Here is a 17,929-nt window from a genome sequence, read left to right on the forward strand (position 1 = left end):
ATTCTTGCACATAAAATCTTGTATCAATTACAAGACAATTACTTTAGTAATATAAGACAGTTGTTACATGTATCAGTTACATACGTATGTATCATTATCAATGGTTACAATGCACGCTTTTGTACAAATCTGAATGCAATTCATGTCATCAGAAAATACCAATTAGCACGACTTGATGGGGGGGGGGGGGTAGTTCTTAATATGCGCTTCATTTTTTCCCCCACTGTCTTCCTATTTTCAAGTATGTTCTTTCTTCTTTGGCTTTGTACAAGTTAATCATATGAAAGAAATATAAGGAAAAAACATGCAATGACCAATCAAGGTTATTTGTTTGCAGATTTCGTTCACAAGACTGACCACTAACCAATCAAAATACTTTCAATTAATTTACGATTGATGCTATGCTGTGTTACAGGGCCCAGGTTTCAATCTTCCACTGTCAAAGGACATGTCAAGCTTAACAACAAAACTGCAAGGATTTTATATATTTTAAAAAAAAATGGAAGAACATGTTCACATGTAAAAGCTTTGGATCAGTAGATGTAGGTAAGAACCCTACAAATTGTATTGGCATAAAGATCATCAGAGATCAACTGCAGGAAATAATCTAAACATTAGCATCTTATGCCTTCTTAATGCAAGTCTTTTCAACTCTTCATTGTCAGCAAGACAATGAATCATTTATCCATACTCAAAAGTTACATTCATCAATTTGTTGGGAACACTCATGACTTTTTGGAAGGTATTCAGACATTAGCATCACTGCTTTCTGAGAGCAGTATTTCAGGATCTTCATGGATAGGAAGATGATACTTGACCATAAGAAAGTACATGCTACGAGTTGCATTAAAATAACCTGGGCCTTTTGAATGGAAGGTATTCAGATGTCACCTAATCTTTGCTGACATCAAGATGAAACTTGAACATGGTGAGGGCGCTCTACGAGTTGCATCAAAATCACTTAGGTCTTCTGACATGGAAGGTATACAGATATCGCCTGTCCTGCACTGACATCAAGACGATACTTGAACATTGGGAAGGTGCTCTAAGTTTACGAGTTGCCTCAATGCAAGGATCACCCTGGTCCTAGCGACAATTGCTTCTGAAAGCTGCCTCCATGGCTCTTTGTTAGCATGAAGATGATACTTGTCCATGGCAAAGTAATCTGTGAGTTGCATTCACATACAGATTTCTATGGTGTTTGAGGGTATTTTGACAATTTTCATCAAAAGTTTCCAAATGCACCCTTCCAGATTTTCATTGATAGTAATATGATACGACCACCATTAAGAGTTCTCTATGAGTTGCATCAACATTCAGATCACTTTGGCTCTTTGAAAGCTATTCTGACATCAGTGTCAAAGGTTTCTGAAGGTGACCTTCCTGGTATTTCTTGGCAGCAAGATGAAACTTGACTTTTGGAAGGTCCTCATCAAGTTGCCTTGGTACAACTCTAGTTGTTAAGCAGGTAGTCAAATATCGAAATCATTGGTTCTGATAGTGGTCTTCATGTAGATCTTTTATGTTCTTTGATGATATCAAGATACTGGTCATTTGGAAGATACACGTACACTATAAGTTACATTGATGACAATACTAAATTTTTGGGAAGGAACATATAGACATCAGCACCAACAGATTCTGCAAACTGTCTTTTCATATTCTTGCTGGCAACAAGATGATATTTGACCACAGGGAAAGTCTCTCTTAAGTTGCAACAAAATTAAGATATCGCTGGTAATTTGGAAGGATTTCAAATATTTGTATCAATAGTTTCTGAGAGTGGTCTTTCAGGTTCTTCGTTGGCAGCAAGATGATACTTGACAACAGCACCAGGTTCGGAAACCAAGCGACACCTTGGACTTGCCAGCTGTACATAAAAAAGAGATTTAATAAAAGAATGGTCAATGCTAGTCTATTTAAATAATACATCCTCCTGACACAGCATAGCAGATTCAAATGGACAGTGTCCCACAGAAAAAAGAAATATTGTTCAAAGATTAACATCACTTCCTTACAAAATTATACCTGTTAAAAAATCTACATATGTTGAAAAGTTACACCTTGCAAAAATTAAACTAAATAAACATGGCTTGACGGTAACAATATATATTTCATGAAATTTGATCCAGTGACTTGAAAAGGAAATCTGCTTGAAAAGCAAAGTTAAAAACTGAATTGAGACCTAAACCTATCCCTAATCCTACACCTTCAAATGCTCCTATTATAACCCGTGTCTTTCAAGGAATAAAGACAAATGAAATTGCTGCAGGAAAAAATTGCCAGGTCATACCATCTTAATGTCCTTTCCATCTACTTTATGCTCTTGAATTAAACAACATTATTTTGAATCTGTCCATGTCAACTATTACATATGTTCTGGGGCGCATTCCATGAAACAATTTTGCCCTGCGCCAATCAGATACCAGGACTTCAGTAGATTATAACAGTCAGTGAAATTCACTAATTGCTTTGTGAAACACTCCCTCGGTAGATGCAAGTTCTCATCAATGAATAAAGCTGAATATATTTTAGATATGACATAGTGCTTACCAAACCGTGTTCATTGTCTACGTGTTGAAGGACGGCATCATGGAGAGTGACATAGATCTTGTCCAGACCTATGAGATCTAAGAAACCACTCTTGAACAATAAGGCTCTGATGGGTCCTGTGAAGAAGAGATTAAGGAAAAGTGGCTATCATTAGTTCAACACCTTTTTAAAATCTTTTAATTAAGGCTTGGTCTCACTGTACTTACGGATGCAGAGAGGATGTAAAATGGAATAGAATCTTGGAAAATGTTATGTATCTGTTGTGTACTCTTTGCAGAAGTGTTTCATACGCTCTATATCCATTGAGCATCCGTCCCGGGGGGGCACTCAGTATATAATGCATAGTGGGTATGTGTTGCGGAGGGGACCCCCATTTTTACACTCAAATTTCCGTTCCAAGGCATAGCATTTTTGTCTTATTGAGAAAAAGAACAAAGAAAGCCGCTCCAAAGCATAGCATTTTCTTCTTATCGAGAAAAAAGAAGAAAGATATCCGCTCCAAAGCTTCGCATATTTTCTGTTACGCCGTTCCGGTCGCATCGATCTGCTACGATGAGCCGCAATTTTGGTGAAAAGCGGCCGCAGAGCGCTGTCCGACTATCGCCTCTGCGCTAGCGCACCCGGCGCCCGTGCCGCCAGGCTAGCTGCATGCACGTATGCCTGTTCCATTGGGATGCACACGCAGGCGAACCGTTCCAAGGACCCCCGTTTTCACAAACATTTGTAGTTCCAAAGCCTGTTCCGAGGACCCCCCTTTTTAAAATAAGCCTTCTCCAAGGCCCCCGTTTTTTGTCTCGCCCGCGGCACATACCTACTACTTTTTTGGTCGAGTACTTGTAATTTGCAGAAAAGATCACTGATCACTTCTGGAGTGTACCCAAAAGGCACAAGTCATTGCATGATTTTTTTTAAAGAACTAAAAAGGATTAGTTGGAAAGGAATTGTAATAAATCAATTCCTTAATACAGAGCTGCCAAGTTGTATTTTGCATTTTCAGTATTCTTATCCCCCAAAATCAGTATTTTGACAAAAAAGTATTTTTACCGTGTGAGATAAATATTGTGCATTTTTCCCAAAAAAGTGTATTTCATAATAAAATGCTTGGCGCACTCGCCCATCACGGCGCTCAAGCTGCATGAAAGCTCAAATGCGCACTGCTCTCGCAGATGAAAAAAAAAAACAAGTTACCTGAAATTACATTGATCAAATAACCACATTTGTGTACATTTTATGAAATAGAGACATAGAGAGATGATTTTTCTCAATAAATTACGATTTTTCACAAAAAACGTAGTTTTTAATGAAAAAACGTACTGCCGTAATTTGGTTGCAAAAACGTACTAAATACGGCTATAACGTACTGGTTGGCAGGTCTGTTAATAGCAGAAGCATGTATCTGATGAGTGCACTTCAGAAGTTTGCTAGTCTGAATATGGAGATTTGACCTTGCTCCAGAATATCAATAATGTTCTTTATTGTGCTGAATCATATATGAGAAAAAGGAGAATTACACAATCAGTAAGCTCAGCTCCAATTTTTCCTTCCTTATTCAGGCGATATAATAATTATTATATATATATATATATATATATATATTTATTTATTTATTTATTTTTTTTTTTTCTCCACTCACCTCTTTTAGATTTACCACATTTGCTTATTTACATGTATACTATGGTTTCTTCATAATACACCCCCTCTCTTCTATATTTGCTTTTACCTTTTTAGGCAATTTGCTTCCTCTTTTTCACATATACAGGTGTTTTTTTTTTTTTTCCTACTGTATAGTCCTATGTTTTTTTTCCCGTCACACCAAGCGGATTACAATATCAGTTACACCATATGTGTATTTAAATTTTTTCATATACATTTCTTTTTTGGATATATTTGTATACATATCACTTATAGATACATATTTACACTTACCTTCTTCTCTTAGTTTGTTTAATGCTTTATCATATATACTTATATGTCTTTTGCACATTATCAGTTGTTCCCCATTCTTTTCCTTTTTTTCCCCCACTCTTATGCACCAGTTTATTATGCCTTTCTTTGTAACCTGTTTGACCCACCTCTCACTAATTCTCTAGTTATTCACCCCTCTATCACTGTTTTGTTCCAGATCCTGTTTGATGTTGCCTGCCTCATTATCTTAATCCCTCTTGGCCTTACTTACACTAACTTCCCTTTGTGTCTGCCTACTCCTTTTCTTTCATCCCCTTCACTAACCTGATTGGTCTTCTCTACTCACTAATGCCCCTTTTGTCTCCTTGTTTCTAGTGTTGCTGTAGCTTGTTTGTGGTCTATATTATGGTTGTTCCACTTTATATGTTTGTCATTTTGCCTCTGACGAAGATTCTGCTAGGATCGAAAGCTTAGGCCCTTTTTTTACTTTCTCACTTAAAAGACAGTAAATAAACTGAAGTCTTTCATATAATTCAAAGGGCATAAAACTGACTTTCAAGTATCTAGTTCATCATGTTCCTCTTTAATTTCATCATGTGCACCAATTTCATTATCAACTTCTGAAAAGCAACACTCACCTCTACAATTTGCCATGATGATATCGACCTGCACCTTCTCGTAGTCTGCCACGATAACTTTCAAGGTGCTTAGTCCCATAGCATCCACAAAGCTGACTGCTCCAAAGTCTAGAATGATGGTCTTCACCAGGTTGGGATCAACTTCCTCTACACTTTGGTGGCTGCTTGAAGTACCTGCTTCAAGGAGTTCAGCATTGGTCGCCGTGATCTCGTGGTTGTTTCCGTTGTTTTGACCAGGGTGGTTGTTGGGCGGTGTCATTTCGTGGGACTAGAGAGATGAGAGCATATTTGTCAAAAGCATGGTAAACATCTTGAAATTGAATCATCCCACAACCAGGTTAATTTCATCTTACGGGGCAATGCTCAAAACTTGAAATAAACAGACTTCCTCAAGTTTTTTACAAGATGAACTTCAAACAATGTTGACCATTCCACAACATCTTAAGCATCAACTAGGACTCACCTATTTTGGAATTTCTCCAGTGTGAAGCTCTTCCACACTGTTTATGTTCTTGTTCATGACCTGAGATTTGGTTTTATAGCATGACTAAAAGAACATATCTAAACACTTACTGAAGTCACATTGTGAACCATCATCAATCATTCCTGCACACAACATGCAAATTTCCACCCTAACAAACATCTAGGGTTCACCTTTATTGCAATTTCTCCATTCTGGATCTCTTCCACATGGTTCGTCTTCTTGCACTTGACCTGAGCCTTTGGTGTCAGAGTTCGACTAAAGAAACATACCTTAAAACCTCCTTGAGTCACATTGTGAACAAACATCAGTCATTCCTACACGCAACACAAGAACTTCTGCCCTAACAAACACCTAGGACTCACCTCTATCGCAATATCTCCATTCTGGATCTCTTCCACATGGTTCGTCTTCTTGCACTTGACCTGAGCCTTTGGTGTCAGCGTTCGACTAAAGAAACATACCTGAACACCTCCTTCAGTCACATTGTGAACAAACATCAGTCATTCCTACACGCAACGCAAGAACTTCTACCCTAACAAACACCTAGGACTCACCTCTATTGCAATTTCTCTATTCTGGATCTCTTCCACACCGTTCGTCTTCTTGCACTTGACCTGAGCCTTTGGTGTCGTAGTTCGACCAAAGAAACATACCTTAAAACCTCCTTGAGTCACATTGTGAACCAACATCAGTCATTCCTGCACACAACGCAAGAACTATCATCTAGGACTCACCTCTATTGCAATTTCTCCATTCTGGATCTCTTCCACACCGTTCGTCTTCTTGCACTTGACCTGAGCCTTGGGTGTCAGAGTTCCACTAAAGGAACATACCTAAACACCTCCTTGAGTCACACTGTGAACTATCATCAATCATTCCTCCACACCAGGCAATATCTTCCACCCTCAACAAACACCTAGGACTCACCTCTATCGCAATTTCTCCATTCTGGATCTCTTCCACACCGTTCGTCTTCCTGCACTTGACCCGAGCTTTGGTTACAGAGTTCGACTAAAGGAACATACCTAAACACCTCCTTGAGTCACATTGTGAACCAACATCAGTCATTCCTGCACACAACGCAAGAACTATCATCTAGGACTAACCTCTATTGCAATTTCTCTATTCTGGATCTCTTCCACACCGTTCGTCTTCTTGCACTTGACCTGAGCCTTTGGTGTCGTAGTTCGACCAAAGAAACATACCTTAAAACCTCCTTGAGTCACATTGTGAACCAACATCAGTCATTCCTGCACACAACGCAAGAACTATCATCTAGGACTCACCTCTATTGCAATTTCTCCATTCTGGATCTCTTCCACACCGTTCGTCTTCTTGCACTTGACCTGAGCCTTGGGTGTCAGAGTTCCACTAAAGGAACATACCTAAACACCTCCTTGAGTCACACTGTGAACTATCATCAATCATTCCTCCACACCAGGCAATATCTTCCACCCTCAACAAACACCTAGGACTCACCTCTATCGCAATTTCTCCATTCTGGATCTCTTCCACACCGTTCGTCTTCCTGCACTTGACCCGAGCTTTGGTTACAGAGTTCGACTAAAGGAACATACCTAAACACCTCCTTGAGTCACATTGTGAACCAACATCAGTCATTCCTGCACACAACGCAAGAACTATCATCTAGGACTAACCTCTATTGCAATTTCTCCATTCTGGATCTCTTCCACACCGTTCGTCTTCTTGCACTTGACCTGAGCCTTGGGTGTCAGAGTTCCACTAAAGGAACATACCTAAACACCTCCTTGAGTCACACTGTGAACTATCATCAATCATTCCTCCACACCAGGCAATATCTTCCACCCTCAACAAACACCTAGGACTCACCTCTATCGCAATTTCTCCATTCTGGATCTCTTCCACACCGTTCGTCTTCCTGCACTTGACCCGAGCTTTGGTTACAGAGTTCGACTAAAGGAACATACCTAAACACCTCCTTGAGTCACATTGTGAACCAACATCAGTCATTCCTGCACACAACGCAAGAACTATCATCTAGGACTAACCTCTATTGCAATTTCTCCATTCTGGATCTCTTCCACACCATTCGTCTTCTTGCACTTGACCTGAGCCTTGGGTGTCAGAGTTCCACTAAAGGAACATACCTAAACACCTCCTGAAGTCACACTGTGAACTATCATCAATCATTCCTCCACACCAGGCAATATCTTCCACCCTCAACAAACACTTAGGACTCACCTCTATTGCAATTTCTCCATTCTGGATCTCTTCCACACCGTTGGTCTTCTTGTACTTGGCCTGAGCCTTTGCAAGCCCCTTTTCTTTCTTTTCTCTCTCTTGCAGGATCTTGAGTGGATTGACACCAGTTATTGAATACATGCTCATCTTAATATATTCAGCGTTGGCGAAGTAGATAGGGGCATTCACACGAAAGATCTTCAGACCAGGAAGCTCCTCAGCCTATCAGAAAGCAGGGCATATTGTTAGCACTCTTAACTTCATAGCTCTATTTCTTTCTGAGAAACAATAAAATTAAGAGCTTACTTCCCGAACTCTCTAAAGAATGATATATATTTTTGTTTAAATACATATTTTTTCCAAGCATTGTTCAAAAATGAAATTAAAAGTTCATCTTATCAATCTTTACTTTCAACCATATTCAATCCCAATTAGGTAATTTATCATGTATTTCTCTTGAAAAATGTTTCTATTTCTATCATCATTATATTTTGTAGGTCACCAAAAATACTCTATGATTATAATTGATTTGCATAAACACCAAACATGAATAAATTTCTCCGAAGTTAAATGCAGACTGATTTGCCTTGATAACAACCAAGAATCCTGGATCTAATTTCATTAAATAGGTATGTGCTAAAATTCTGATATCAATCTGCTCTCGACCAATTAAATGGGATGATTTCAGTAGCTTACAACAATAGCCAATGGTCTGCAATCAATAACAAGTTTTATGCAACAGGGCCCTGGCTACTGAAGCTGTGAAGGGCACACATACCGCTTGATAGTAGCTGAGGTCACGGTAGATATCGGTGTTGGGAATGTGACCCATGATGCCGCATTTCGGTCTCTGCGTTCGTAGAATGACGGAGAAGATGGCCACCGCTACACCAACGCCTAGACCGATATCAACCCCCAAGAGGATGACTGCTAGGCAGGTCACTAGCCATAACATCTGTAATTTCAAAGAAAATGAATTTCAAAGAGACCGAAAGGTGAACATGATGTCATTTCGTTCATATATTCAAGGTTGTTGATGATTCTATAGTTTGCATGAAGTGTGCTTCTATTTTTTTTTTTAATTAACGTTTCTGTTTGCCTGACCCCCATTTTATTTCACTTAATGAACCTTGATAATTTGAGAGCGTTACATATTTTTCATAGGAAGCAGAAGCCAGGTGGAGTTGTTGTTTACATATCGGTTTACAGTGATGGATCAAAGACGTCAAAATAGATGGGGCACAAAGAGTGAATTTGAAAATAGAATAGGTGCTGATGACTATTGGATCAAGAACAAGTGTTCATTTTGCTTTTGGGGTAAGACACTTTTAGGAAATAAAAATCTGACAGGCATTATCACTTTGCCAAATACAGGCCACAGACTGAGCCAAAAATAAGATTAAAAGTTCAATGATGAACATATACAACTGGTATCATGTAGGCACAGAAGGAAGTCACTTTTGGCCAAAGTCCAGGATTTAAGGGATCCTAGATGAATTACTACGTGTTATCACACAGTATTTAAAGACTTGGTTGATGTACATGTATTCATTTTTTCAAATCTGCACATAATCAAACATTACTAATTCCAGTTTAATAACAATATGTGAATGATACCTGTTTATTAAGACCTGTATAAGTATAATGCCAAGCGTGTTGATAAACTTCATTCCAAATAAACAGGGTAAAATTATTTTGGGGGAAAATTATTTAATAAGTCATTAATCTTTCATACAATGTCTGGTCCCAATCATAGCTCTCAATAACAATAATAAATAATAAAGCCATGACACAATTCCAAATGCAAGGCATTTTCATGCAATAAAAGTTTTATGACATCCATGATTTTACACTCTCCAGGGGCCGATTTCATAAAGGACCAGCAACTGTTGTAACTTTGCCATAATGGCAACTACCATGGTAACAGGGCTCAGCAGCCAATCATAATCGTGGTTTCCATGGTAGTTGCCATAATGGCAAAGTTACAACAGTTGCAAGTCCTTTATGAAACGGGCCCCTGGTTGGTATTTCATTAGCAGTTTGCAAATTACACCCTTCATACATAAATGGAGACTCTTCATTCTGCTACTGCAATTCATTAAGATTTGAATTCGCTTCAGCAAATGTTAAAATCAGATATTCTTTTTTATTAAATTCCTATTGTTAACAAGCTTTTGAATACAAAGCTTGGGTGGTATGTATCAAATCTTGAATAAAAAAGCACTTTGCATTCAACTGCTGTTGACAAAGAGAATCTGATTTAAATAATTGGATTTTAACGTTACCTGACTTTAATACAAATTATTAGGAATTTCAATTGGCAAAAGGAAGGGTCGCCTTCACCAGTCATGCTTAAAGGACAAGTCCACCCCAAAAAAAATGTGATTTGAATAAAAAGAGAAAAATCCAACAAGTATAACACTGAAAATTTCATCAAAATCGGATGTTAAAGAAAGTTATGACATTTTAAAGTTTCGCTTAATTTCACAAAACAGTAATATGCACATCCTGGTCGGTATGCAAATAAGGAGACTGATGACGTCATCCACTCACTATTTCTTTTGTATTTTAATATATGAAATATTCTGATTTTCCCCTCATTGTCCAGTGATACAACGATTAATTCCTCCCTGAACATGTGGAATTAGCATTGTTTAATACTATATGGTTCAGTCAAGTTGGTCCTTATTGTCAAATCTGTAAAAAATGAAATATTGTATAGTTCAAACAATAAAAAACAAAAGAAATAGTGAGTGATGGACATCATCGACTGACTCACCTAGTTGTGCATATCACTGTTTTGTGAAAAATAAGGGAAACTTTAAAATGCCATAACTTTTTTATTCTACATCCGATTTTGATGAAATTTTCAGCGTTCTGCTAGTTTGATTTTTCTCTATTTATTCAAATCAACATTTTTCTGGGGTGGACTTGACCTTTGATGGCGACCCTTCCTTTTGCCAATTGAAATTCCTAATAATTTGTATTAAAGTCAGGTAACGTTAAAATCCAATTATTTAAATCAGATTCTCTTTGCAACAGCAATTGAATGCAAAGTGCTTTTTTATTCAAGATTTGATTAGAATTATAGAAAGTTCCGACCCATTATATTGAAACAGGATAAACTTGAAGTATCATAGTACAGTGGGTTGCTAGTCGAGCTTAAAATCATGTGTACTTTATGAACATCTTTATGAAACAGCCCCCTGGAAAGTTTTCCTTTGTAAGATACAACCTCCTGTTATTCAAGCAATGATATTTGAAACCCTCTATGGACCACCGTGGAGTTATTATGCGACTTGAATTTATCTCTCAAAACAATGTCCATAAATTTCCCCTAAAAGGTGACAACAATTAGAACAAAGGTGAAGTCGATCCCCCCTCGGAATTCTATGTGTTTTTTTTAATCACAAATCTTTCGTAAGAAAATAATCTGTTTTTATTCCTCAAATTGGCAGTAATCTATAGCGATGAAAATAACATGGATAGACATGAGCTAGTTTACCAAAGCATGTTTATCATATGAAGATGTCAAAGGTCAGTCCCCAGATGGAAACAATCAAATTAATACACAAACACACACAAACAAATACAGGGATGAAAAATTGGACCAAATTATGATAACTCTATAAAACAAACAAAATATTAGCAGACAAATGGATTCTTTCAAAAATTTTGTTACATGACTTGGAGATTACACCAACAAGTATTAGACCAAATGGTGATTGGATCAAACAACCAGTATTAAAGGCAATTGAAACTAAATGGGTTTGCCAGTGTGACGCAAATTAATCTAGGAAATTATCAGACCAACAGCTAATTATAACAACAGGCAGCAAGACTAATCTAAAAATACATCAGGGCTATGTTGCATAACAGTTACTACTATGGTAACTTTGCCATCCAATGGTAACTTCATGGAATCTTTTATTTTGATTGGCTGATGATCAGTGTTACCATTGGATAGCAAAGTTAAAGGTAAATTCCAGTTTTGGTAACGATCTAAAAATGACTTTTTACAGAATCTAATATAATGACCACCTAAGTGTCTGTTTGTATGAATAAAAAATATGTGCCAAAGGATTCTGGAAGAAATTGTGTGATTGCTGAGAAATAAGCAAAATAAGCGCGGATTCGGTCACTTCCGTCGGGTCTTTATTTTAGCAATAATAATACACTGTCCCACGTGTGCCTATCTGTGTTGGTGATCTTCAGTGTGAACATTTTTCAGCGTAGATTTCAAGATTTCACAAAGTTCAGTTTATGTAACTGTACCAGATCTAGATCCTCGATGATATACTGACAATTAAGCCTTGTTTTACAGACTTTCTCATGAAATCAGTGTTTACTGCAAATACTGGAATTTCTCTTTAATAGTAACTTTTATGCAACGGGGCCCAGAGGCCTGTAACACAAAACTTTGAGATTGATCATTCATTTTGATCATATGATTGTAGCTCATTACGATGAATGTACTGAATCATAAAACTCAGCTCTACTATCAATCTATAAGCTTAATGTTATGGATCCCTGATATATTAAGCCATAGAAGTATGATAATAATATATAAATTTATAGAGTGCAGAGACTATTCCATAAAGTATATATCTACTGCGCTTTAGGGAACTCCTAAAATGCTTGTTATCAATTATTGTTTTGAGCTTTGATTTAAAGTTTTTTACAGATGGTGCTTTCCTAACTTCTAGGGGTAAGCTATTCCAGAGCTTGGGGGGGGGGGGGGGGGCTACACAAGCAAATGTCCGATCACCTAGCGTTACTTTTGTTTGGAAGGATGGAATCTGTAAAAGCAGAGGATACCTTGAACTGCGCAAATGATCTAAGAATTAGACCAAATGGCATTGGACCAAGTGGGTAATAACCAAAATATGACCAAAATATACAAGAAATGTACATGGTTACTTACACAGTCCATCCTGGAGAACTGCCATAAATCTCTGATGTCTTTAAACTGTCTAAACATTCCCCTTAAAGCAACAACGACAATGGCTGCCAAGCACCCCTGCAACAAAACAGAGAGAACAATGCATCGTAAATCTCACAAGGCATGAACCAGATAATACAATGAAACAAAGAGGGACATTTTTCGACCTACATGTTTGCCGTATCTACAGACTAATAAATCTCTGTTATTTTTTTACTCTACAGACAGCATCATGAAGAAAGGACTGATGAAATGTACTGTCTCTGCTTCTTGCACTCCCATATTCCAGCAAGTCCAACAATTTTTTTTTTAATTGAGAGGAGTTCAAAACAATCATTAAATCTGAAAGAGTTTTAAATGATTTTGAGCTCATTTGCTGATGACTAACTGAATACAATTTTACCAAAGGCCGTAATTTCAAAGCACTATACACTCATCTTAGATTGAAAATACACATAGATAGATGGACAATTTTATATCAAGGTAACTACCTGCCATTTTAATTCAAGAAAAAAATACATAATAAAGAAAAAATAGAGATCAAATGTATTCTTATCATTGATTTCCTTAAAAAAGATGTGTAGAAAAAAAAGACGGTGGCAAGGTGAAATTGTCATTTCTTGTTTCATTTTACTTTGCAAGATGATATATTAAAGCTATACAAGGATTAACTTACCACAGGAAGTGACTGGAAGAATTGGGTGAGAAGAAATAACACCAGTAGAATAGGGATGGTTGAAACTATCCCAGCAATCTGTAGAAATGAATAGAAATGTACCAAAATAAGGGTGATTTCTTGTACAGGTTTTTGTTCTCTCTTCCTCATTTTGGACAGGTACAAGCATTGCTATGTAAAGATGATTCAAGTATGACCTTGCCATGATAGGGAATGTCATTACTATCACTAACATTGACATCATCTTTGTTATCATCATCATAAGTACCATCATCATCATCATCATCATCATCATCACCATCATCATCATATCATCATATCATCATCCCCATCATCATCATCATCATCATCATTGTCATTGTCATCATCATCATCAACATTTTATCATCACCATCATCATCATCATCATTACCTTCATCATCACCATCATCATCATTGTCATTGTCATCATCATCATCACCATCATCATCATTATCATCGTCATCATCATCATCAAAATTACCATCATCATCATCATTACCATCATAATCATCACAATTACCATCATCACAATTACCATCATCATCACAATCATCATCACTGTTGTTTTGGAAGCTTCATTAATGACTTGTTACCAATAATGAATTCCAACTTCCATTGAATTTGTACACAAATTTTATATTAATTAGCTATTTTAGAATGACTTGTCTTCCAACAAAATCAAGTGGCATTGTAAAGCTATAAAGTATATAGGTTGCAAATTTGGTCTCAAAAGACTTTTAAAAAAGAAGAAAAGAAATGAATTCTGTGTTGTCATCACTGGGCATTTCAGAATAATGCCTTGCAATATCAGAAACAGGGGTATTATTGACACCCCCAAATCCTTTTCAGATTTCAGGTCCAACATGAAGGAGTATAATTACCTGGGTTTTTCCTCCACCTAGATCCTGCAGGAGCGACCTGGAGAGGGAGCCAGAGCATGGATAACACAGGAAGAACGAGGAGAGTACGTTGCTGGATCCATACCCAAGCAGCTCCTGGAGGAAAAGAAAGAGTATCAGTGCATAAACGTAATGTCATATTGCAATAAGGGCACATTGCAAGAGGAAAAGCAAACACCTGCTTTTATATACACAGCAAAATATATCACCCGGGTAGGCCAACTGTAAAGTAGTTAGCATTTGGAAAAGAATTTGTGGGACATCAACTTATATTTTCGATGCTTTCTCTTTTTTCAATCGACAGGATATAGAACAGTAGTTGTATAAAACAAATGATACATGGTTTCATTCATCTATTATATGATCTAAATTCTCTTGCTTTTCATATGGTCTCAAGAGCATACCTATGCAAATGCATGAAATACACAACGTGGGCTTTTAGCATTGCAGTGCACTGTGCAGGGATACTACATGACATCATAAAGGGCTCCATGCAAGTCGCATTTCTTTGATCAAATAATTTTATGGAAATAGGGCCATATTGATAAGAGACATCTGCTAAATCACATTACTTCTGGGGGCAATATACAAATAGCGAATAGGCATGAGTGCGATGGTGCGAGATTTCGCATGAGGTGAAAGAAAGATGCTCTATTCAACGAGGCGTGAGCCGAGTTGAATAGAGCGTTTCTTTCTTTCACCGAATGCGAAATCTCGCACCATTGCACGAATAAGAATATTCGCTATTTGTGTTGTACAACGCCTCGGAATTTAGCGAAAATATGAAAAAAACAAAGAGTTTATCCCTATAGTAATCTATGAAAAGGGAGCAAAAATACCGAAAGCAGAAAGCAAAATCCCACAAGCGCACATGACCTTGGGCAGCCTTGCGCATTTAGCCAGCTGGCTTATACGCGTATTGTTCATTTTTACCGAGCGCAATGAATTAAATCGTATTGTGACGTCACCTCCTAAAGCCGTGCAACGGTACATTTTGGACGGTACATTTTGGATGGTACGTCTTTTGTGCAACGGTACGAATGTTTGACATTCAGCCTCCCATTTGCTCGTGTACAACAAGCTAAGTAGGCGTTGTACAATAGATAATAATACTTATATTGGATGGCTTTATTGCAAGGAACACCAAATACATTCCCCTCATTTCGTTCAATATTCCACTCATCTACAATTCCTGGAATATCTCTGGTATCCCATTCAGAGCCATCCAATTCAACATTTATAAGTATTAAAGGGATGGTCCGGGCTGAAAATATTTATATCTTAATACATAGACTAGAGTTCACTGAGCAAAATGCCGAAAATTTCATCAAAATCGGATAACAAATAATAAAGTTATTGAAGTTTAAAGTTTAGCAATATTTTGTGAAAACAGTCGTCATGAATATTCATTAGATGGGCTGATGATGTCACATCCCCACTTTCCGTTTTCTTATGTTATTACATAAAATCATAATTTTTTTATTATTTCATACTTGTGTGAATAATATGTCTCCCTTATAATGAAATAAGTTGCAGCAATAAATATCTAATGCACTAAATCAGTTGTCAATCCAATTTTTCTAGTTCTTGGAGGAAAAAATTTGAATAAACTTAATTTCATATAATAAAATACAAAAGAACAAGTGGAGATGTGACATCATCAGCCCACCTAATGAATATTCATGACGACTGTTTTCACAAAATATTGCTAAACTTTAAATCTTCAATAACTTTGTTATTTGTAATCCGATTTTGATGAAATTTTCAGCATTTTGCTTGGTGAATTCTACTCTATTTCTTAAGCTATAAATATTTTCAGCCCGGACCATCCCTTTAATAATAATCATTACAGACATACCTGGTTTGAAGACACGTCATATTTGTTCCGTTTTGCAAAGATGACGGAGAGGGAGACAGAAACTGAAAAAGCCACTATGGCGATTACAAAAGCATCACTGATGATTATACTTGTATACCTGAATGGAGGCATTATAGGCGCTGGTAACGACCTGAATATATATGAAATAAGATAAGAATTGTAAAAATAAGTAAGTATGAAGACTTTGAATTCAAATTCAAATACAGGTATTTGAAATTAACATAATTTTTAAGATCACTGATCAGATAAGTAGGACATATAAATATATGTATCTTATCACCATACTACAAAGAAACCAAATGAAAATTTTATAAATATCTGTAGGGAAGATTATGCAGGAATTTAGAGTTACTAAATGTGCGAAAAGGTATTTTCATTATAATAGAAAATATGTACAAGAAAATGGTCTTACAACAGACTGCATACATGTTTAGATATAATTCATCTAAATTAAATGCTTTATTTTAGTATTTTGCCAGTTGGTAGTACATGTATCTTTATTTTAAATTAATCTAAATAACAATTCTGTGTAGTGATTCCCAGGATTAGTTCTTCAATTCTTTTCATCATGATGTCTAAAATCTACATGCATTTGGGCAATTCCATCAAATATGTACATCCGACGTTCTTTTGACAGTCTGTAATGCTCTCAAAGGACCATGGTTTGGACAGTTTATGAAGTGAAGTAAAACTTGAGAAAAATGGGGGTCGGATGTACAAAAAGGTTGATTATTTTATAGAATTGCCCATTTGCATGTTACCACATAAGCAATATGTTACTATGCAGCAACTTTCTTACTTGATATAACATTTTCAGAGTGACACTGGCTTGATTCTCTCTTTTCATTCAAATCAATTTGTTGTTAGGTAGACTTGGCCTAATGAATAATAGGTTCTACGTATTGGTCATAGTAAAATATGAAGAAAAAATTCACTGTACTTACGTGGTAGATATTTCACCAACTATAGGCATCCCATACCTATTACTTAAATCTCCAGCATATGCAGCAGTCGTCGATGCTATAATCTGAAGTAAAAAAGGAAATATTTACATCCAAAAATAAATATAATTGTTTAGGTTTGCACAGAAAGAAATAGATAAAACAACAAATTTATTTAAAGTGACTGGTACAAGAGAATATCTTTGTTGTTGTTGATGGAAATTCCATACAACATACTGTAACCAATAGAATCATAAGTGCTTAAGACACTTCAACATTTTTATGATGCAATCGATCGTACCACTGGTTGTAACTGTAAAGGCAATGATATATCAATCAATTACAATCAAGTGCAAATAGTATCTCTTTGTGATACAGACCCCTGGGCCCTATCTTACAAATACATGTACATGTAGTTGCAATAGATTAATATCAAACCCAAATTGCGACTGATTAAAAACTGTGTAGTTAAGAGATAGGAATTTAAGACCAATCATAATTTGAGTTTGATTTAAACCTATAGCAACTCTTTATATGACTGGGCCCTGGTGTAAGAAAAACACACCTGCATCTGTTATGGACATTAGGCTACACTGATTTCACTTTTGCATTCACATAGCAATATACGCTTTCAAAATATTTATTTGTTAAGAGGTTGAGAACAATTTAAAGAATGATGTCTGACTCTAAAAAGTCAAAGGTAACAATTATATATATATATCATCACTCTTTTACATCATATAAGATATCTGCCATTGACACATTTCA

The 17,929-nt window shown here is 36.6% G+C and overlaps 1 protein-coding gene across 1 annotated transcript in view; it reads right to left on the reverse strand.

The window, feature by feature from the left end:
* Positions 1–220: 220 nt before the first annotated feature.
* The window catches only part of LOC129256016 (prestin-like), a 49,364-nt gene continuing 31,655 nt past the window's right edge, over positions 221–17,929 (reverse strand). The window contains exons 7-16 of the mRNA XM_064097907.1: positions 17,165–17,247; positions 16,200–16,350; positions 14,324–14,437; positions 13,422–13,499; positions 12,728–12,823; positions 8,582–8,758; positions 7,804–8,025; positions 5,097–5,364; positions 2,554–2,669; positions 221–1,870 (exon numbers count right to left, since the gene is read on the reverse strand). Of these exons, the coding sequence (XP_063953977.1) occupies positions 1,754–1,870; positions 2,554–2,669; positions 5,097–5,364; positions 7,804–8,025; positions 8,582–8,758; positions 12,728–12,823; positions 13,422–13,499; positions 14,324–14,437; positions 16,200–16,350; positions 17,165–17,247 (1,422 nt within the window). The 3' untranslated portion in view covers positions 221–1,753. The remainder of the gene's footprint in view (positions 1,871–2,553; positions 2,670–5,096; positions 5,365–7,803; positions 8,026–8,581; positions 8,759–12,727; positions 12,824–13,421; positions 13,500–14,323; positions 14,438–16,199; positions 16,351–17,164; positions 17,248–17,929) is intronic.

This window comes from Lytechinus pictus, chromosome 3, assembly GCF_037042905.1.
Source record: "Lytechinus pictus isolate F3 Inbred chromosome 3, Lp3.0, whole genome shotgun sequence".
NCBI lineage: Eukaryota > Metazoa > Echinodermata > Echinoidea > Temnopleuroida > Toxopneustidae > Lytechinus > Lytechinus pictus.